At 48.0% G+C, this 20,454-nt stretch overlaps 3 protein-coding genes across 9 annotated transcripts in view; 1 reads left to right on the plus strand and 2 right to left on the minus strand.

Moving 5' to 3' along the window:
* ankrd6b (ankyrin repeat domain 6b) overlaps positions 1-2,910 on the plus strand; it is a 37,172-nt gene extending 34,262 nt beyond the window's left edge. For 3 of the 5 annotated variants that reach the window (XM_064339946.1, XM_064339945.1, XM_064339943.1), the window contains exons 15-16: positions 552-831; positions 1,195-2,910. In XM_064339946.1, the coding sequence (XP_064196016.1) occupies positions 552-831; positions 1,195-1,838 (924 nt within the window). In that variant the 3' untranslated portion in view covers positions 1,839-2,910. The remainder of the gene's footprint in view (positions 1-551; positions 832-1,194) is intronic. The other 2 variants (XM_064339947.1, XM_064339944.1) reach the window with 1 other exon arrangement.
* A 503-nt stretch (positions 2,911-3,413) lies between these two features.
* lyrm2 (LYR motif containing 2) lies at positions 3,414-4,985 on the minus strand. The gene is made up of 3 exons (XM_064339948.1): positions 4,824-4,985; positions 4,243-4,383; positions 3,414-3,875 (listed from the first exon to the last, which is right to left on the minus strand). The coding sequence occupies exons 1-3, from the start codon at positions 4,866-4,868 to the stop codon at positions 3,795-3,797; spliced, it is 267 nt and encodes an 88-aa protein (XP_064196018.1). The 5' UTR covers positions 4,869-4,985; the 3' UTR covers positions 3,414-3,794.
* Positions 4,986-5,148: 163 nt separating this feature from the next.
* The window catches only part of mdn1 (midasin AAA ATPase 1), a 45,982-nt gene continuing 30,676 nt past the window's right edge, over positions 5,149-20,454 (minus strand). For 2 of the 3 annotated variants that reach the window (XM_064339952.1, XM_064339950.1), the window contains exons 70-102: positions 20,084-20,239; positions 19,855-19,964; positions 19,586-19,659; positions 19,296-19,479; positions 18,841-18,994; positions 18,560-18,706; positions 18,166-18,292; positions 17,682-17,787; positions 17,248-17,363; positions 16,739-17,149; positions 16,015-16,247; positions 15,597-15,740; positions 15,311-15,486; positions 14,645-14,806; positions 14,159-14,296; positions 13,697-13,832; positions 13,405-13,583; positions 13,158-13,298; positions 12,655-12,790; positions 12,133-12,455; positions 11,737-11,895; positions 11,276-11,377; positions 10,987-11,185; positions 10,264-10,437; positions 9,798-9,958; positions 9,470-9,559; positions 8,939-9,054; positions 8,210-8,384; positions 7,776-7,849; positions 7,563-7,677; positions 7,272-7,338; positions 6,684-6,826; positions 5,149-6,335 (exon numbers count right to left, since the gene is read on the minus strand). In XM_064339952.1, the coding sequence (XP_064196022.1) occupies positions 6,150-6,335; positions 6,684-6,826; positions 7,272-7,338; positions 7,563-7,677; positions 7,776-7,849; positions 8,210-8,384; positions 8,939-9,054; positions 9,470-9,559; positions 9,798-9,958; positions 10,264-10,437; positions 10,987-11,185; positions 11,276-11,377; positions 11,737-11,895; positions 12,133-12,455; positions 12,655-12,790; positions 13,158-13,298; positions 13,405-13,583; positions 13,697-13,832; positions 14,159-14,296; positions 14,645-14,806; positions 15,311-15,486; positions 15,597-15,740; positions 16,015-16,247; positions 16,739-17,149; positions 17,248-17,363; positions 17,682-17,787; positions 18,166-18,292; positions 18,560-18,706; positions 18,841-18,994; positions 19,296-19,479; positions 19,586-19,659; positions 19,855-19,964; positions 20,084-20,239 (5,114 nt within the window). In that variant the 3' untranslated portion in view covers positions 5,149-6,149. The remainder of the gene's footprint in view (positions 6,336-6,683; positions 6,827-7,271; positions 7,339-7,562; positions 7,678-7,775; positions 7,850-8,209; positions 8,385-8,938; positions 9,055-9,469; positions 9,560-9,797; positions 9,959-10,263; positions 10,438-10,986; positions 11,186-11,275; positions 11,378-11,736; positions 11,896-12,132; positions 12,456-12,654; positions 12,791-13,157; positions 13,299-13,404; positions 13,584-13,696; positions 13,833-14,158; positions 14,297-14,644; positions 14,807-15,310; positions 15,487-15,596; positions 15,741-16,014; positions 16,248-16,738; positions 17,150-17,247; positions 17,364-17,681; positions 17,788-18,165; positions 18,293-18,559; positions 18,707-18,840; positions 18,995-19,295; positions 19,480-19,585; positions 19,660-19,854; positions 19,965-20,083; positions 20,240-20,454) is intronic. The other variant, XM_064339951.1, reaches the window with a different exon arrangement.

The following is a 20,454-nucleotide window of genomic DNA, read 5'->3' on the forward strand; positions in this document are numbered from 1 at the left end:
TTCACACAGGTCAATGTGAGCCGTACGTTACAGCCACTGAGTAAATGCGTGCGTTTCGTACAAGGCGACCAAAAACACTAGATTTATATTATCATTTCTAATCTGAAAGAAAGCAGGGCACATTCAGTATGGTACCAGGCAGACCTGGATCCAATTTGTATTTGTTTAGGATTCAAATACTTTTCTGTTCTCTATTGATCTGGCCTGGTGTAATTGAGCCTGCCAATATGACCAGAAGGCAGGGTTTGCACTTTTTGAGAGTATTTCATTGGTTCCAATACACTAGACAAGATCAGTAAAGTGTAGAAAAGTATTTGAATTCAAAACAAATATGTATTTGACCCAGGTCTGGTAACAGGAATACTCTAGATTATTCATTGTGCACACTATATTGGTATTCAGAGTAACATTTATAAAGACAGAGCATAGGATTTCACTACTGAAATTTTTGTTGAATTCATGTTCATGATTCATGTAGGAAGAGTGCAATTCGAGCCTGTTCTGCATTTCGCTAGGTGCTAAACCTCTCCCCTCTTTCTTGGTCCTTCAAGCAGGCCTCGGTGGTGAACGACCTGAAAAACTGGTGCTTGTCCAAGATCCAAAACATCGAGGTGCGTTTCACCGGGGACGGCCGGCACCCCAAGCCGGGCCAGGCCCCGCACGGGACCGAGGTGGCCCCGGAGGGGAGCCTCGAGCGCCTGGCCGCGCTGCCCCAGCCTCTCTCCGCAGGGAGCGCCACGTCCCTGGCCCCTGCTGGCCCAGCCAATGGGACCCCTGCTGCGGAGGCCCCGGGCCACCATTACTTCGTGGTCCAGGTGGACAGCTCTCCAGGTAGGCGTGCCGCGCGACCACCATTCTGGACCGTTTCACATGCGAGTGTGTAAACGCAGAGCCGTCTGTGGCCGTGCGCCTTCGGTGTTATGTAACTAACGTAGAACATTACATAATCGCACAAACAAGGTCATTGTGAGGTCATGTATGCTCTTAGGCACAATCTGGATTGTGATTAAAACAAGACATAATCAGGCCATGTTCACCTTTCTCATGAGATTCTGCCCCACCACATGGCCCTTGGTGCACTCTTGTACTATGTGATAACTTCCTGTACGTTATAATATGTTAATTATATGCAATGTATTACATATATTGAATTACACATATTATGTATTATTAAATATATTGTTTTCCCTTTAGACGACAGACATGCTGTGCCAGAACACACCACCCCTCCTCCCAAGTCCCTGCCGGCATCTCCCCTGGTCGTGCGTCCCAAAGACCGCACGCAAGCCTTCGCTGACCTCCGGAGGCTGGACCAGGAACTGCAGGGGATGGACCTGTTGGACCCGGGGCTGGGGCAGGGGCAGGGGCAGGGGCGGGGTCGGACGAGCAGAGCCAGCAGGGCCAGCAGCCTGTCCCCCGCCACGGAGAGGCGCTGCGGGGGCAGGCTCGACCGCGACCGGGACAGAGACCGCGAACGCGAGCGCGGTCGGGAGAGGGACAGGGCCAGGCACCAGAAAAAGCAGCCTCAGGGCAGGACTAAGGGCAGGCGGGACAGGCAGCAGGGGGGCGCCCCCCGCACTCTGGAGGTGTTCGCGGACCGGCCGGCGGAGCCCTCCTTCGCCCAGGAGCGGAACGCCATGCACGCGGTGGAGGTGACGCAGTACTTCTTCGAGGCCGTCTCCACGCAGATGGAGCGCTGGTACGAGAGGAAGATCCAGGAGGCCCGGTGGCAGGCGGACCAGAAGGCCCAGCAGGACCGGGCGGCGCTGCTGGAGCGGATCAGCTACCTGGAGGCCCAGCTGCAGCTGCTCAGGACCGGTGTGCACGAGGAGAGCTAACACAGGCAGCGCTAACAAGCTGGGGCCTGTATCACGAAGCAGGATCACTGAAGTAGCTACACTAGCTCGTAGCTACACTACTTCTGTAGGGTAAAAACACTACTGTTTTTCTTTCAGTAGAGTAAAAACTGGAACCCTCTCAAATCTGGAACATGGACTGAAGTAAAAAAGAGCTGTTCCAGGTTTTACTCAGTGGAGTTATCCAGCTAACTCGGCAATCCTGCTTTGTGATACCAGCCCACCGTCTACTTGCCATTACAACTTATTCTGTAACAGTTTTTTAAGCTTGTACAGATTGTGTACAGAAGTGTGAGTATGTGTAAATATGTTATATGCGAGGTCAAATGGGCAGCTGTTTACAGGATGAGCTAGAGTACAATCAGGAGTGATATCCTTGGTTAACCAGTTAGCCAGAGGACTCCTGTTTAGTTTACACCATCAGAACAAGATATCTGTCATCACGTATGCAACAGAGCATTATAAAAAAGACGTTCATCTACTGTAAGCAAAAAAGACCATTTCAATCCATTCTCATGTAATTACACTCAAAAGAACATTTCATATTTTTCCCTCCTCTGGAGCTCCTGCTTCCACCTCACATTTTTATGACAGGCCTTTACCCTGTGTATTCACCAAAATGTTTTTGGCAATGTTTGCTCAGTTAAGAAATATGTCTCAGTTTCACGGTCATGAGGGTCAACCAGCCACTTTCACTGTTAATGCCCAAATCCATCCTCATTTAAAGTTTTTGTACCTTATTCTGTTACTTTCTCAAAACATTTCTACACTTCCAGATTACTTATAATGTTCACAGCTATGCACTGCCTTTTTCTGAAGTAATTACACATTATTGCATCCTTTTTAAACTTTGAGACTCCAAGGACTTGTGAGAAGACAATGTTGCTAGAGGTTTTAGAATATTTAAAGGCTTACTTTTGGCTATGTGTCAATATTGTGTTTTTTTTTTTTTGGTGAAATTTTAGAAACTGTGTACTATCAGTGTATATTAACAAATACGATTTAGCCATGGTGATGCAAATCCTGATGCACTCATAAATGGCCTGAAAAAACATCAGTTTGCTTTTATATTATTGATCTGTGTTGAATAACCACGTTAGTGTCTCTGCCAGCTGTCAATGCATACAACCACACACAATCTCATACAGAGCAGTGCCTATTAGGTAAGAGTCAGCCATTACCACTTAAGTTTTAACCATGTTACATGAACGTTAGTTTAAAGGGAGAACATTACAGTAAAGCTATCATTTCAGTGGCAAAAGTCCACAAGACCATAGCTGTTCATTCATATGGTTTACACAATGAAGAATCCACATTCTGTATGAAAATATTAGATATTTTAAATTGTATTCTCCAAATTTCTCAAAATATTTGATATACAGTACTAGCGAGACAAAAATTGAGAATACATAGGCATGCCATTAAAACATCTCTTGGCAAAATGATGCCACCTTTAAACATTTGCTTTCATCACCAGATTCACCTTTATATTGTGTCAAAAGCTTGCTGAGCTCACAACATGGTCAACATTTTTTGTATGAAAACAACAGGCTATGGTTGTAAATTAAGTATAATTTATTGTGTAAAACCACAAACAGATAACCCCATGATGTCTTAATAAAATACGCATTTTGAAACAACCAGTTTCACTTGCTGTAATCTCCTTTCTCACTTCCTGCGTACGTTTCTAAAACATGTCCTGCACACAACTAGGCTTGCTACCATAAGGAACAGGCAACAACAAAGGCTTGTAAATTAAAGTGCATTCAACTACAAGTTTTACCCCTTAAAGGGTTATGCTAGTTTGTCTAGGATGCAGGGCAAGAAAAGTCCAATCCAATGAGTCCCAAAACTTCAATGTTATTTTGACATCAACACGGCCCCAGTCCCATAAAACACGGTAAGAGATGATGATTCTCAGTCCCTCCGTTAGTGTTGCTAGCTTCTGGCCAGCGCTAGAGATTTCTGTAGATCCTGAAGGTGCATGTTTGCCTGTGTGACCATCATGCGAATGGCATCCTGTGGACATTAAGAAAACCCCACATTCAAACGCACAGAAAACCCATAACAGCTGTACACATCGTACAATTCACTCGTAACCTGTAGTAGTAGATACATGGCATGCTCGAAATCTTGATATAAAAACCCTGGTGCAACCCTGAATTAATATTTTCCAATTTGAATTCATTCTAATGTGCAGAGATGGATAGCTATCGAACCGGATTAGAAAATTAACACGTTTCATTGTTAACGTACTGAAGACGGCAATACTGCCACCAATTAACGTTAGTTATTTGTAGAAGCAGTCATCAACAGAGGACCTTGTATTTTGTTTCGCTAACATTAGCCGTTCTGTGTAAAGCGGAAGTACCTAAGATAATGATACCTGATCTGTGGCTCCTTTATTTCTCTTGAACTCCTCTCTTGCCCAGTCCCTCAGGTATTTGCGGTCTTGCTCGTGTGGCACTTGTCGTATGGTCCTCAGCATGGTTCTGTACAGTCCCAACACTTTCTGCCGCTGCAGAAACTGAAATCATTGTATACATTATATTAGCTTAGCTACGTTAGCCGTCTAGTAAAATGGTAGCTAGCGAACTTACTGATACATCCGACATAACTTATCCCTGCCATCGATTTGGTCAGCTCATGTCTTTCGTCAACTAGGGAGCTATCGATACAACCTAAAGCAGTGGTAGCCAACCCTGTTCCTGGAGATCTAACATCCCGTAGTGTTTCACTCCAGCCCTAACAAAACACAACTCATTGAACAGCGGGAAATCTCACTGAGCTGCTATTAGTATAATCAGATACAAAAAATTAGTTGAATTAGAGTTGAAATGAAAACCTACAGTACAGTAGACCTCCAGGAACAGGGTTGGTTACCAGTGGTATAAAGCTAAGTTAGCTGTATTGAGTTAAAGTATCCCATTTCATTGACTAAAATAAATAATGTGCTGTTTAAATTACCTGTTTGAGACTTAATGTTACAGGGGGTATCCTTGAGGAGGCCATTCAAATAGCATTAGCTAGCTAACGTTAGATAGCCTACCCAACAGAATACTTAACGTGTTTGCTAGCTCTATCATTTAACCTTGTGTCACACAGAGTTCACTGGCGTCACATAAATGTAAACATCACACATACTAACAATGGTACACCGCCCTCTTGTGGAGTGGGGTGGGAAAGTGGACATGCGCAATTTGCTTCGATTTTTCGGCACAGGGTTAGCAACAGACCAATTTAACCTGGGGCTATGATTCGATTGGGAACAATTAAGACAGCACTCCGAGAACACTATTCAAAAATGATTTTATTCTTAACATTTATCTACATTTCATCAGGATTCATGGGTACATTTCATAAAGGTGTTTGGAACAAATTACCATGCTTATCTATCCTTTTACCAATGCAAGTTACAGCCATTCATGTATTCACAATACAAAACTCATCAGACAATCCAACTTTCTAAAAATAATAGCCAACAATACTGAGAATCATACATGTGTGACTTCCAATAGGGACCTGTTAATGTTTACTTGTTGATTTGGTATTGCCTTCAATGTCCAGCAAATATTGATTTTTTTCCATGGCAAAATAAGCGATGCAAAAAAAAAAAATTTTGATCGGGCTAAGAATTTCAGATTACAGTAAATGATGAGTCGTCACTTTTATTCAAGGCACGTTTTTTGAATCTGTTTAAATGGATCAAGACCATAGCAACATGCAACTTTGCCACACAAACATGGTAAAAGGGTCATATCAGCAAATAGCTGTGCAAAAAATTGAATTGAACGACAACAGGAAATCCTTCTATTGGCAGGTAATCTAAGTTCACCTTTAGATGGGATGTGTACATAACATAATAGCTACTTTACATTTTAAAAAGATTGCTAATATGTACGAAATACTGCAGGGGAGGAGGTATTCAAACAGTTCCGATCTCACAGGGCTGCTTTCCAGCCCTGAGATGAGATGACATCACATTTAACGGATCACATTTTTCACTCTGCTCAGACATGCAAGTTTCAGTTTATTTATTTATTTCCTCTTTCCTTCCTTTCTTTTTTTTTAAACACCGTACACGAAACGCGTCTTCTCGAAGACGAGGAGGACGCGGGAAGTCGCTATCAAATCGCGATGACTAATAAAACGCTAGAAAGAAAAAAAGGCACATGTACAGTGAGCGGCCGGTCTTTTCCGGAAGCCTCCGTTGTCCGGAGGGCTTAGCAGCAGAGTGACGTTGTGCGGTCCTGTGCGGTTCCGTTTCGGTCCTGTGCGGTCCCGTTTCGGTACCTACTGGTCCGTCGCCGTGACGAGCTCGAACCACTGCCTCAGGGCGTCGCTCAGGGTTTCGGGAAGCGTGTTGACGTCCCGCAGGATGATGTAGAAGGGGAAGGGAAACTCCTCCATGTAGGAGCGGATCTCTGGCATCTCTCCCGGTCCCTTGAATATGGGCACTTTGATGTCCAGGATGGAGTCCTGTAGCACAATATATAATATGAGCCGTGTGAATGGGATGGTTATCGGTGTGGGAAACTGTGGCAAACAATCGCAATGTTTCTCCCTCTCCACCTCAGCTGACGTGTGGTAAGCGTTCTGGCGCAAAATGGCTGCCGTGTATCACCTAGTTGGGTGCTGCACATTGGTAGTGGTTGAGGTGAGTTCCACCACATCACTGTAAAGCACTTTGACCATCTGGAAAAGTGCTATATAAATGCAATGATTCATGAATTCATTCGCTGAAGTTTAATGAAAAAAAAAAAAAACAATACAATGAACGATGCTAAGTTCGATATCAGGTCAATGTTGTATCCTGTGCGTTCTCACCCTTGAGTTGGGGTTGTCGAGCACCACGAAGATGACGAAGACGTTGGCGCGTCGGGCCGCCTGCACCGCGGCCGTCACGCGCTCCTTGCCCTCCAGGAACAGCCCCCTCCCGTCAGACACGACGAGCAGCAGCTGCGCTGTTTCTGCGGACGGGAGAAAGAGAAGGGGGGTCGGGTTTCGCAGACGTCCAACGGCACTCCCAGCCCGCACGTCAGGTGACAGCCAGTGGGGGGAGGCCGAGGAGCCTGGGGGACTGAGACCTGATACCCGCTGAACTCTATGGTTCCTGCTTCAACGCTATAAAGAGGGAGTTTTTTACTTTCGCCCCATTCACAAACCCCACTGGGTTTCAATGGGGTACTGTTCCCTCAGCTTTCGACTCCCTGACCTCTCGCAGAAACTCCAAAAGGCCTGTTTGTTGGGCATCGGTGGTACAAGGAGGGCACGGATCCCATGAGTAAACACCGTACGACACAATACAGTTTGTGTGCAGTTCCGCTAGGCTGGTTCACTGTAGAGCCAAGGGGACCTGTTCACTGTATTCTTTTATAGTTAGACGTAGAGCACCTCACCCTTCCCACATCTCACCTGAACTGCTGGAGCCGTAGGACTGATGCCGAGCTGCAACGAACATGTTGGCTGAGCTCTCCAAAAACTGCAAGAGAAGAAGACACAAAAGAGTTGGGGTTAAGGCTTGAATATTACAGGTGCTGCCCTTTAAGATGGTTTTGAAGAGGAGGAGTCAAGGAACTAGACACCCAACCAGAATGCTGTGTCTCTTGCTTGCTATACAATGTCATATGAACACAAATATTGAGACTTGTAGAAATTGTGAAATGCTACATGAAAAACAGGTCATAAAAGAAAAGAAAGCATTACCTGGGCTATCCTGGTTTTCTTCTGCTGGAACTGACACAGCCTCAGTATTCTGGCTCCTGATTGGTCATTGAACTGCTGATGGAAGGGGTGGAGCAGCTGCACAGTCTCTCCAAAGCTGGTGGAAAGAAGCCACGCCCCCTTTTGTTAGCTCGCTCACTGATTTGTTACCTGCATTTCCATGACACCTCGAGATTCCTGTCCTTTGGCACTCACCTGCACACGGACACCTGCCCCACCTCCAGAAGAGTGAGAGCGTTGACGATGACGGACAGAGACTCAAAAGCCATCTGTTCCACACAAGAGACAGAAATAAGGCAGATTAGTTGTCTCCACTGACTTCACAAGTTGATTGGATCCCATCCAGGATGCAGTGTAACACCATACAGCAGGGTTCTCCAGCCCTGCATTTCTGACTTCACTGAACAGTTCATGTGTTTGATCAATTCAGTTAATATCTACAAACACTTAGTATCAAATCATGGTCATAGGATTAACAAGGTGTTTTCTCATTTCTACAGACCATCTTGCCCAGTTTTATTCGCAAAGACCTATGGGACAGTCTTCCATTTTAAGGCAGCATTTTCACTATTTTTCCACACTTGCCCTTCATAGGCATGTCCCAAACCGAAGTCAAAAAGGTTAAATACCTGTTTTGAATGGTTGTCAATCATACTGGACGAGTCATCCACGGCCAGGCAGATCTGGTACTCCCGCTTGCTGGGTTTGGTTCTCCTCAGCCAGATCTTGTCCTTGCGGAACTGGCTGGCGATGTAGGGAATGACCTTGCGCATGTTCAGCCTCTTCCCGGTGCGGAAGTCGCCCCTGTGGGGACGCGGGAAATATATGACCCCGGCCATGGCCCCACATAATCACCGGACGTGCGGCACACCACTGACCAAATCAGCGCGTCATTTATTCTTTTGGGAGATGCTTTTTTTTTTCCAATGAAGCCATTATGGAAAACAACACCAGGTGCAAATAACAAACCACCAACACCAAGTGCAAAGGACAACCGCAAGCAGCAGTAAAATCAATAACGGTAGCACAAGAGATATTCAGTCCAAAGCTGATCAGGCTCAACCACAACTAAAGTGAATTATATGAGATAATTTGGCACAATGTCCTTAGTGTTTATCAACACTGGAATAGAACGGATATAGCTTAAATAAGAGTGATAGAAAGAAAGAGCTATTGATCTATGTAACATTCAGGGACTTGGAAATCCAAAGTGTAGACACTCATGTGAACAGTATGAATCCCCTGAATTCTGATCTACTGATCTATGTAACATTTCAGGGACTTCGAAATCCAAAGCGTATACACTCATGTGAACAGTATGAATCCTGTGTGCAGTTTGCGGGAAAGGCGGTGCTCACTTGAGCTTGGAGGCCCGGGTGGGCTCCAGGATGAGGCGGAGCTGCTCGCACAGCTGCTGGGACAGGGGCGAGGTCAGCAGCTGGTACTGCTGCCACATGGCGGCCGCTGCGCTCTCCTGGGGTCAGAGGTCAGAGGTCAGACAGAGGAACTCTGGAGGGTGGTGGGGCTCTCACACTCTTTGTATTAGCGCATGTGATACGCACATCCGAAAGTCAGCAGCGGTACAAGGAGGAAATGGCTCATAAAAAGAGAGATCTGCATGGTCAAAGCATTGTCTGTGGGGCAGCTACAATGTATCTAGGGAGCATTAAATAGTGTTGTATCCACAGATTGCACCTTTAGCGAGGCTAACTGTCCAATTAGCCTCCATTTCTGGGTAGGTTGGTGACAGTTTTTCCCAGTGAAATTTTGAATGGCATCCAAAGCCTGTTAGTTGATAAACAGCTACTTCAGGACTGTTTGAATGCTCTTTAACACTGACTACCAGCACCTGTACAGGAAGCTGGTGTTGCCATGACGTTGCGGTTTACCTCCTCCTGTCCCCCGGGAGTCTGTCTCTGCCAGGCCTCCAGCTGCAGCTCCAGCTCCTTCCTCAGCTCCTCTGGGTCTCTGAGCGGAGGCTGAAACAGAGGACAGCGAGCTGAAGGACCAATGACTCACCATCCATCACCAGGGTGCTGAGCACCGAGGTAATGGAGAACAGTTTTATAGCCCTTTAAAAGTCCTTAGTACTGATATCGAAAGATTATGCTATCAGGACAGGCATTCTAAGCCCCTATTCATTGAGCCAGTAGACAGGTAAAGGTTTCAGAGTTTAGGACATGGTGTCCAGCGTGTGAAGGGTCACAGGAAGGTTACCTGCTGCGTGTCCATCAGCAGCTCAGGTACTGTGTGGACGGTGGACTCCCAGCTCCTCTCAGGACGATCTTCTCCCTTATCCCGCCTGCCCTCTGACCTCTCCTCCTCGTCCTCATCTTCATCCCCCAGTCTCTGAGGCTCCAGCTCGGTTCTCTCCAGGCCTGGGAAATTAAGTTTGTGAGATCGCTGTATGCACATACACACTCAAGTACTCTGCACCCAAAACTATAGGTGGAAAATCCGTGTTCAGAAAGTAAAAGTCCTCCCCAGTATTTTCTTTCAATCACTTGGATATACTAATTTGCACAAGTCTTCAACCAGGAGGTCAAACGGGTTCATGGGTGGAAGAAACACATGGCAGGACTTTGACTTTCTGACCCCTGGATTTTCCACCTCTGCCCAAAACTCACTCACACGTGCATAGGGGTGCATTTCTGAATGTTTGGGTTTTCTAATGATGGGTTACCTTTCTGTTTGGATTTAGCGGAGTCCAACTGCTCTGGCTTCAGCTCCTTGGCGTCCACAGCCTGAAGGTCCTCTTCTTCGTCCTGTGCGTCCATAGCAATGTCGTCATCATCTTCCTCTTGATCTTCGTCCTGCTGGGCCCCTGCAGCCTTCTGTTGGTCCGCACTGGCAGCGTCTGTCAGCAGACGATACTGGAGCTCAGCACATGCTCACACCATGTTGTGCCAGTCATCCATTTTTATTCATTTATTTGTGGTTAAGGAGACTAGCCTCCTCCCCTTGTGTATTTTTTTGCATTCAGATGAGGAAAGCAGAGAAAGAGATGGAATCACAGTACAGTACCTAAGTCAGTACAGTACAGTACCTACGCACTGCGCCACAAGGTCGCCCCAAGTCATCTATTTTTGGTGGCATTCGCAAAAAAATGTGACAAGCAATTTAAAAAAGAACAAAATGAGCACAGCTCAGTACAGCATAGTACTGCACAGCACAGCACAGCATAAATACCCAGACCCAGTAAGGGAAGTGCTGGTCCCATAAATCCAAAATCACCTGTTTAACAGTTTGCCTTTTAACAGATTAAAAATATAAGAAAGTGGAGGAGAAGAAAAGGTCATATTTAGGCCCATTTAGGCTCATATTCCAGAATGTTCTAGATTCTGCAGTGCTGGGCAGGTCCCGTGAGCCCACGGTCCTGCTCAGAGGCTCGTTTTTTGGGGCTCACCGTATGTCTGGGTGTCGTAGGCCTGATCCCCCTCCCTGATGTGCTCGTACAGGTCGGACTCCTGCCGGGCGTCGGCCTGGTCGCGGTCCTGCCGCCGGTCCTCCCCGCTCTCCACCGTGCGCAGCCGCTTGCTGACGCGCTCGTTCCGGTCGCCCGTCGACCGCTCGTTGTCCGCCTGGCCGGGCTTCCGCTTGAAGCTCTGAAACGACGGGGGTGGGGCGTGAGCGTGCGTTGGCTCGCGGCCTGGGCGGCTCGCACCGTTCCCGTGGTAACCGGCGATGGCTCTTACCTGCGTCTTGCCCTGGCTCTGCCTCGGCAGGGAGACTCGGGCCATCAGCTTAGACTCGTGCCCTTCTGATTGGCTGGCGTCTGCTGCCCCGCTCCCATGCTCCTGAATGGCACAAAACACAAAGCTTATCTAAGATGCCCAAAGCATGACCAATAATACCAATTCAGTACAGCAACAACACTGAGAATCACACCAAGAGTACCATACTAACGTAGCTACATCGTCATTACATACAAACACACACACCAGAGAATATCTAGAAGCATCCATACCATACTATGTTACTGAGGAGTACACCTGGAATACAAACTAAAATACAAATACAAAAAGTGTGTCTATATCATGTACATTATAGAGAATGCAACCAGAGCACCAGCTTCAGCGCATCCGTGCTAAGTTCTGTATGCTAATACAGTGTGTCACTGAGGGAGAGATGGGGCATGTGTGGAGAGTGGCGCTACCTCCTTAGCCTGGTCTCTCTCTGAGGCGGACCCAGCCAGCTCCACGGCGGTGTCGCTCTGCATGTTCTCCTCCCCCGTCTGACCGTCCGTACCGTGCTCCTTCCTCTCCATTGGCTCCGGCTGATCTTCGTCCTCTCCTGCGCCTTCCTCATCCTCCTCCTGGAGGAAGACCAGCGAAATGGGATCTGCATTAAACCTTTATGTGGACTCATTCATTCCACAGCTGAAAAGTGGAGGAACCGTCTCAGGATTCTAACAGGTGCTGTTCTACCGATTTAAGAGTGAAGAGAAAGCCAACATGAACACTGGAATGAGTTTTGTCTTTGAGTAGTAAGTGTGCTTTAATTTCTTCTCAGTGGGCGGTATTAGTGGTTGTAGCATGAGAACAGGACAGACCTTGGGCTGCAGGCCTTCCTCTGTTGGAATGGCTCTGTCTTCTTCTTTTCCAGCCTCGTGACCCTGGTCCTGTTCATCCTGTTCGCCCTCCATGGGCTCGTCTTTGTCAGCTGTGTCTTCGGTTTCTAGCTGGTTGTCCTCCTTCTCCTCCTGTTCTCCTCCATCCTCCTCGTCTTTCTCCTTCTCCGGGTCCTGTTCTTCACCTTGGCCGTCCTGCTGGTCCTCTCCCATCTCCTCCACCCCCTCCTCCTCTCCCTCCTTTTCGCCTCCATCTTTGTCCTCCACCTCCATGGCCTTCTCCCCTATGTCGAATGGATTTTCCTCTGGGGCACCAAGCCAAGAAGAAAATTACCATTAGGCAACTTACGTTCACAGTATATTTTGAAATGCACTGCACATTTTTTTATAAATACCTACCAAAATGTTCATAATCATCATCATCTTCCTCCAGCCACCCTTCAGCCACCCACCCCAAATCTCCTCCTCATTCCTAATCATCCCTCTTTCTCCATTTTTCCTCACCCTCTCCTTCCTCTTCCCCGGCCTGCTCGTCCTCCTGGTCCAGTTTGAGTTCCTCCGGCAGGTCTATTGCCTCAGGGTCGGGCTTCTTGTCCTGCTGGCCGTGGTAGGGGTCCACCTCGTTCTCATCGAACTCCCGCTAAATACCAAAAACGCACAACACAGCAGTTACCACACCATCATTCCTGCTGCACAAACACACCATTATTCCTGCTGCACAAACACACACCTGCAGATACAATTCAGTTAAACATTTCTAATCATAAATATAAGAAATTAATATCATATTACATAACACTACAATCACTTAGTTGAAGCTCCTATCCAAAGCAGCTTAGAAAATTATATAAGTATTAAAAAAAAAAAAACTTTTTAAATATGGCTCCTGCTTCCATTGGTTAATGAGGCCTAAAACAGTAACATTATTCTCTACTGAAGCACCTTCCCCATATCATACATGCTTAATACAGCATATCAAACCCAGTTTTGGGCACAAAGCTCAGCACCTCATCGAGCTGCTCGTTGATCTTCTCCTTCCCCTCCTCGGCCTCTTCCTGCTCTTCGTCTTTATTCTGCCTCTTCTTGTCGTCTTTGTTGGGGTCTCCTGCGCCCAGATTGTCGTCCTTGGCCACCAGCTCCGACTCCCCCTGAAAACCATCCACCGCATTGTGAATTCTCACAGTGTCCCCTTGTCTCAATTTCTGGGACCTTCAGGAAATTAACTGATGCCTGTTCAGATGGTTTTAGCAATACCTCGTCCATTCCTTGGCCCGACTCCTCCTCTTTGTCGCTGCCTTCGAGGTCGTTGTCCTCGTCATCCTCGTCCCCCCACAATCTCTCGTCCAGCTTGTCGGTCTGACCCTCGCCCAGGTCGCCCATCTTCTTGTCCAGCTCCTCATCCTCTTTGTCGGACTCTTCCTCATCATCCTCCCCTGTGAATGAGCAGAAGTGCCGTTAATAAATCACGCCAGTCTGTACGAGTAAATCATAAATAGTCTACCGTCATTGGTTGAGAGGTTCTCATGGAACCGAAAAATGGACCAACCAGGCTCCCTGTCCCCGTCGTGCATCTTCCCGTCGAAGTCCTCCGACATCTCGATGGCGTTGTCCTCCTCTTTGACGTCTTTCTTGTCCTGCTCCTCCTCCTTCTTCTCCTGCCCTTCCTGGAAGGTGTCCTCCACCTGGGAGAGACCACAGATCAGGAGCTCAGATACAGGAAAGGCAGTATGAGGGTTAGGGACCTACCTCCACCTGCAGGCTCTAATCCGAAATAGGATACTGCAACCGTACTCTTGGGGAAGACAACTGTAAAACTGGATAGTGGATCCCATGTACAAATCTAAGCTGTGTCAGTCATGCTAAATAAAGGCATCTGCTAAACAAATAGTGACTGTAATGTAAAGTAATATAGTCTCCAGTGTCACTGGACTAGGTCACGGCCTGCAGGAAAATGGGAGCGCATTCTGTCAACCCGTAGGCCTCGTTCTGAGCGTCCATTGGGCCCCACCTGCTCTTCGTTCTCGATCTTGTCGCTGACGTCTTTGCTCCCCTCGCCCTCTCCGATTCCGCCGCCCTCGTAGTCGTGGAACTGCGTGGCGCCCTCGCCTTCGCCGCCCTCCATGAGCTCCTGAGGCAGACAGAAGCCCTGGAACAGGAAACAGAATGTGGGAGAGTGTCAGGGGAATGTTGTATGTGCCACAAAAACAGCAGAGGCTGGGATGTCACTTCCTGTGAAAACGGCAACACTGTGAAGACTCACAAGATGAGGAATAATATTTTAAAAGCCTGTAACCATAAGATATCCAAATAAAGTAAACTGAAAAAATCTAAAAATATGTGTTGGGCTTCCAGTAACCACAAAAAGGAGAATGCTGAATGATGTCAACCCCTCACCAAATCACTTCACTGTCCATCTCCACTTGTGATTGACTAGCTGCAGTAAACAGGGCTTATCAGAGTGAAGCAGTGTGAGATGATGGCAGCAGTGCCCTACCTTCTGCGCCAGCTCTGTGAAGATGCTGGCCAGGACAGACAGCATCTTCCCCGTGCTCCTGTGGGCCCCCAGGGCCACGGCCACGTAGTAGCGCACCAGCTCAGAGTACACGCCCAACATGGGCTGCAGACGCACCAGGGACCGGCAGGCCCCACCCAGCTCCTGCAGGGAGGGAACAGGACACGTGTGATGGGCGGGGTCACGTCCTCAGGGCAACGTAAAATAATAACAATCGCACCAAATGTCAGGACATCAGGATAATAAAAGGACAATGCCGTCATGGTAACATAAGGACAATGTCACATGTTTAACTGAATAAATTTAACTTAATAATAAATAAGTTTATTATTGCTATTATGTCTCTTATCTATGAACAGGGATTTTGCGGGCAGCAGTGTAGTATAATGGGTTGTACCCTTGAGCAAGGTACTTAACCTGCATTGCTTCAGTATATATCCAGCTGTATAAATGGATGCAGTGCAAATGCTATGTAAAAGTTGTGTAAGAGCGTCTGCTAAATGCCTGTATTGTAATGTTTTGACTACTACTATCAGTTGTGATCCTGTGACCCTGATCATTACTGTTCATTGCCTGGATGCAAACACATACATACAGCCTCCACTGGCCCTTCTGACAGTCTGGTGATGGCGGGTTGCCATGTTGTACCTGGATCTGCTGAGGGGAGCAGGTCTCCCTCTGCGCTCGGAGACTCTCCAGCAGCTGCTCCAGCGACCCGCTGACCTCCTGCAGAGAGAGCGACGACACCTCCGCGCCCAGCTCCTCCTCCAGCAGCTTGGTCAGGTGACCAGTCTTCAGCAGATCCTCAGGCTCCTCCTGGCTCCCTATGGAGGGGGGGGTCAGACACGAGAGCGGGTTCACAAACGGTGGATATGCAGAAATAGAGGCACGGGCTCCAGTACAGTCATGACCCTGTCGCTAATGCGTTCCTTACCCGGCTTAGACTCTGCTGACTGCTCCTGCTCCTCCTCCTCGGGCCCGTCCTTCCTCTTCACCAGGCTCTGTACTGCACAGAGCACGCTGTTGATCGTCTTGTCCAGCTGAGCAGAGAACTCGGAGGAGAAGTCCTGAGGTAAATCTGAGAGGAGGAACAGAATTTTTTTTTTAACATTTTTGTGAGTGTTTTCTTTTCTTAACTCGTAAAGTTGTATGCTTCAATATATTTATGAACACTTGAATATTTATGAAGACTTGAATCAGGATACAGGCCAAATATCTTCCAATGTGGAACAGATAGCGAGCAGTTTGCTATGGCCTGGTCCACATGCTGCTGCGTCATAGCCAGCCCTTTTGAATTAACTTGCTGTAAGGGGCGTGTGTAAGTCCCCGTGCGTGTGGCCCCTCCCCCTCACCTTTGCGGGCGTGGCTCAGAGAGAGCGTCTCTCTCTTCCAGGTGCCGAACTCCGCCAGGCTGGCCTCCACCTCGCCCCGGACGTACCGGAGGCTGCGGACCAGGGCGGGCTGGGCGTGGCCGCCTGCCGCTCCCGCCAGCGCGGGAGGGGTGAAGAAGCGCTCTACCTCCAGCATCAGGGCGGAGACCGCGCCCAGCCGGTCCAGGACAGAGCTGCACGCCCGGAAGTGGGTCCTGCAGAGGAGGGGGGGGGGGGGGGAAGGGCCGGGTTCAAGACAGAAAATAGAATCAAGGTCTGATCTCTGTACTTTAGACAACAGACTGGATTGCATGTTGTGTGTAGCAGTACACTTTACTGATCCATTACCTGATATATTGCCGTATATTAATTTAGAGTGTTTTACACTTCTATATGCTGGCTTCCTGGACAGTTTTAATCTCAACGTGTATCAATTGGCTAAATCTAAGTATTGTACTGCAATGTAAGCAATTCAATTTTATTTAACCTTTCAGTCTAGTTGTTATAATTGCAATTTTAACTCTTCTCCTAGCTTTTGTTTCGAGCTTTATCAATGCTAAACATCTTGAGCTGAAAGGCACTAGTGCTATATATTATTTATCAAAATCAATACAAAACAATAATTTTGTAGGTGGGGTTTTCTAAAGAGAATTAGCAATGCTAAATTGCTGAAGCTAATCCTTTGTGATGCTGGCTATTGGCTCACCAGGTCTGCAGGGTCTTCTGGCCAGACATGGCCGTGAGGCCGTCCAGCTCCGTCTTCAGGGCCTGGGTTTTGGTCAGCGTCTCCGCCACCCTCTGGGTCAGCTGGGCCCAGCCCGGGTCTCCCCGCCTCGTCCGGCACGCGGCCGGCTGGCACTGCGGGTCCAGGGGGGTGGGGTGTCTGAGCGTGGGCTCCGCCCCCTCCGCTCCCTCCGCCCCCTCGGCTGGGACGTCCCCCTCAGGACGGCACCGCAGCACCCAGGACAGCTGCTCCAGGGCCTCGGCGCACTGGGTGACCAGCGTCCCCGCCCTGTCCGTCCAGCCCAGCAGGGCCTCCTGGGGAGGCAGGGTGGCCACGCCCTCCCCGGCTCCGCCCAGGTGGGACTGAACGTCCTGTATGCAGCGGATCAGCCTCCTGTTTTGGGGGTAATGCAGAGACGGTGTGGTGTTAGGTAGCCTCTGGGGGCACAGAGTTCCCCTCTGAGTGTATGGACGTGGGGGGCAGTGCCGTACCTGAGCTGGACCCACTGCTCTGTGAGCTTGGCCAGGTGCCTCCTCTGTCTCAGCAGCAGCTTGAAGAGGTGGGAGGAGAAGCCTCTACAGCGCTCCACGTTCCCCAGGCCCAGCTCCTGAAACACAAAACACACAGTACTGACACACAGAGTACTGACACTCACACACAGTACTGACTAGTGCACACAACACAGATTTCTAAAGATATCAATAAAAAACAGTCCTACAGACTACAATACACACTGTCACCTCACTCTTACAATGTGACACACACAGAGACCTATCCTCCCAGAAATATCGCACTCTACCACACACAGGCATCTGAGAATACAACACAGAACTACAATTAACTATGCCCAACCATGTTCTACCACACACAAACACAGGATCAAATGCAGTCACACAACACACATGCTTATTGTACAAACGGTCACCTTGGCAGCGGTCTGGAGTGCGGTCTGCAGAGCTGACCGCCGGGCCCAGGACCTGTAGAAGTACTTCTGACACCCGTCCCACGCAGCCGCCATTTCGGAAAACAGCCTGTAACCACGGGAACGCACATGCACTTTAAACCAGGGTTCCCACTCAAATCAGATTAGTGCTGAATCTCGAACTGTTTCCCCAATGATGTTTAAAGGATATGTGTACAATAAGTAGTGGATTAGTTATATTGTCAATTTCATTTCAGTTACTGCCTACATACAGACTTTTTAATTTTTTTAATTTGGGCAACTGTCCAAAAATCTTCCAACAGTATGATCTTTTTTTCATGTTTTTATGACTGTCCAGAATGAAAGATGGTCAAAGCACTACTGGAACCACATGAATAAATTCTATACTCATGCAAACTCTGCCTATCATTTGGATACATTAGAGTTAGGGTTAAATAGATTATGTCAGACAGTGATTGTCCCTTACGCGGATTCTGTCCCGTCCTCGGTTCGGACCGCAGACAGGGCGGTGGTCAGGTCCAGCGGTTGCAGACACAGCGTCTCCTCGGGGTCGGCCGTTCGGATCCAGGTCAGGCCTTTACGGTACGAGAGACCTGTACAGGAACACCACATCACTGTCAGACAGCCCCCTGTGTGCTGAAGTGACACGACCAATCCGGTGTAGTGCCATGTATCAAAAACCACACCACAGGCATACGGTTCTTTGGAAATTTCCCCAAAGCCAGCCCTTTTCTACATGTTCCAATACTCTTGAAAGTGCTCCAGCACACAGTCATTAGAGGACTGAACTGTGACAATGAGATTCAGATTCCTGAAGTGCAGTGTTCATGCACCGGTGAAGATTTTTTACCAAAACTCACCGATCTGGGCGAGCATCTTGAAGAGGTCAGAGAGGGCACGCTGCTTCTGCTGGAGGATGTGCTTGACCTCTGACTTCTGCTTCTCCTTCTCTGCTGATTGGTTGATGGTGAGGCTCTGGAGTTCCTGAACATTTTTGATGATTTCAGCTTGGGGAAAAAAATGAGAACAAGTTAGAACTCTTTGATTGCAGTTTGTGCGTAGGTTTCCCACACAACATATTATTCATTCATTATGTATCCAGGAATTCCCAACTGGAATAAAAAGAGCTCTTGTTTCTTACAAGTGAACTCGTCCAGATCCTCAGACAGTTCAGGCAGTGGGCCCTTCTTCACCAGTTGCACACACATCTTCCTCATCCTCCTGGTGAGGAAGGACAGACGGCCCTGTAGGGACAAGGGCTCCAACCCCGATGGGACCTCCTGTTGGTCGTCCACCTGACATACATACACAGAAACACACACACACACACACCAACATTATCAAAGCACTGCCTAGAGGGGACCTTCGAGCAAGGAAACAAACCTCTCTTTTATGCTTCTTCAGCAAGTTATCAAATTACTGTTTCAGTTTCTTTGATCATCTTCACAAATCAGATCCAGGCTCGGTAGCAAGTCAGTGCGAAGCATGCTAAATCAGGTCATTTAAAGGGACAAAAATATTTCCCTTCAGTGATCCTAGTGAACCAGTTCTTCTTTAACCTTTAGCCTTTAGCATTTTCCTATGTGAGGACTGTACCTGCAGATCTCTGCCCCTCCCTGGGAGGGCGCTCTGCAGCGCACGGTGCACTCTATGGAGAGGCGTCTCCTCCGGGCGGGGATCCACGCTGTCCAGGCTGGCATTGCTGCCCTGCTCCACCAGAGCAGGGGCACAGGGGGTGCTCAGGGCTGCCTCAAACTTCTTCACAAACTTAAAGAGTTTTCTGAAAGGGTCAGGAGCACACGTGGCACAGTTACTCATTATGAGTAAGTCATTTTTGCTTACTTGTTGTCGATATGCTCGTACTGGTTTTCCTGAGGTCAACTCACCTGTGGGTCTTTTCAACGGACTGCTTTATGGACCAGAAACTGACATCGTTCCAGCGAGAGATTTTCACAAAGTCCTGCAAAAAGACACAAAGTTAACCAAGCCAGTTACACCAGCAGTACGACTGAGGGACTGACGGTGAAGTACTCTTGGGAGTGAATTTGAATTATATTCATAAGTACAACTTAAATGTGCAAATATAAAATTCAAGAAATGGAGGAAGGCAATCATGTCCATCAGCAAACTCAACGCCCTGCTGAAGATCCCCTACCTTGAGCTCTTTCTCAATGGGCTGCCGAAGCTGGGTGATTTTAGTCTGAACGCTCTCTGAAAACTGAGAGTAGTACTTGTACAAATTCCACAGGAGGCTGCAGAGAGAGGCTGTAAAAGGAGAAAAAACCCCTTAGAACTTCAATATGCTTCAGAAAACGCATGCAGGATAGACTTCACGGAAGCGTGTTATTGTGCGGTGATAGACAGGAAGTGATGTCGGCGCCAACCTCGTCCTTCCGCTGTGGGAGCGAGCAGCAGGTGGCAGTGGAATGTGAGCAGCATGGTCAGACGGGTGGGGAATTCTCCCAGGGTGGAGCCCTCCATGAAGGCCTGTAGTGTAGAGGACACGGAGGACAGAGACAGGTCCTCCACATCGCCCTCTGCTGGAGAGCACAGGCATCGCGGTCACACATGCAGCTCAAAGCATGGTTGGCAGCAGCTGAAGTTTGACCAAAGTGCTTAAAATGAACAAATTAATTTGTATTTTTTATAAATCATTTATTTAAAAAAGAAAACAATGTTGTGTGGGTTATCAGGTTTCTCTAGGAGTGCTAGGCCAGGACATTCCACAGTTATATGAATAGTAAAACAAGAGGAG

Source organism: Anguilla rostrata, chromosome 6 (genome assembly GCF_018555375.3).
Source record: "Anguilla rostrata isolate EN2019 chromosome 6, ASM1855537v3, whole genome shotgun sequence".
NCBI lineage: Eukaryota > Metazoa > Chordata > Actinopteri > Anguilliformes > Anguillidae > Anguilla > Anguilla rostrata.

What these genes read in the sequence shown, in the direction of transcription:
- lyrm2 (XM_064339948.1), bottom strand. Translation starts at nt 4,868, where the DNA reads ATGGCCTCCTCAAGGATACCCCCTGTAACATTAAGTCTCAAACAG. An exon ending in TAACATTAAGTCTCAAACAG is followed by an intron (nt 4,384 to 4,823) that starts GTAATTTAAACA and finishes CAATGATTTCAG; the next exon opens with TTTCTGCAGCGGCAGAAAGT. An exon ending in ATAAAGGAGCCACAGATCAG is followed by an intron (nt 3,876 to 4,242) that starts GTATCATTATCT and finishes TAATGTCCACAG; the next exon opens with GATGCCATTCGCATGATGGT.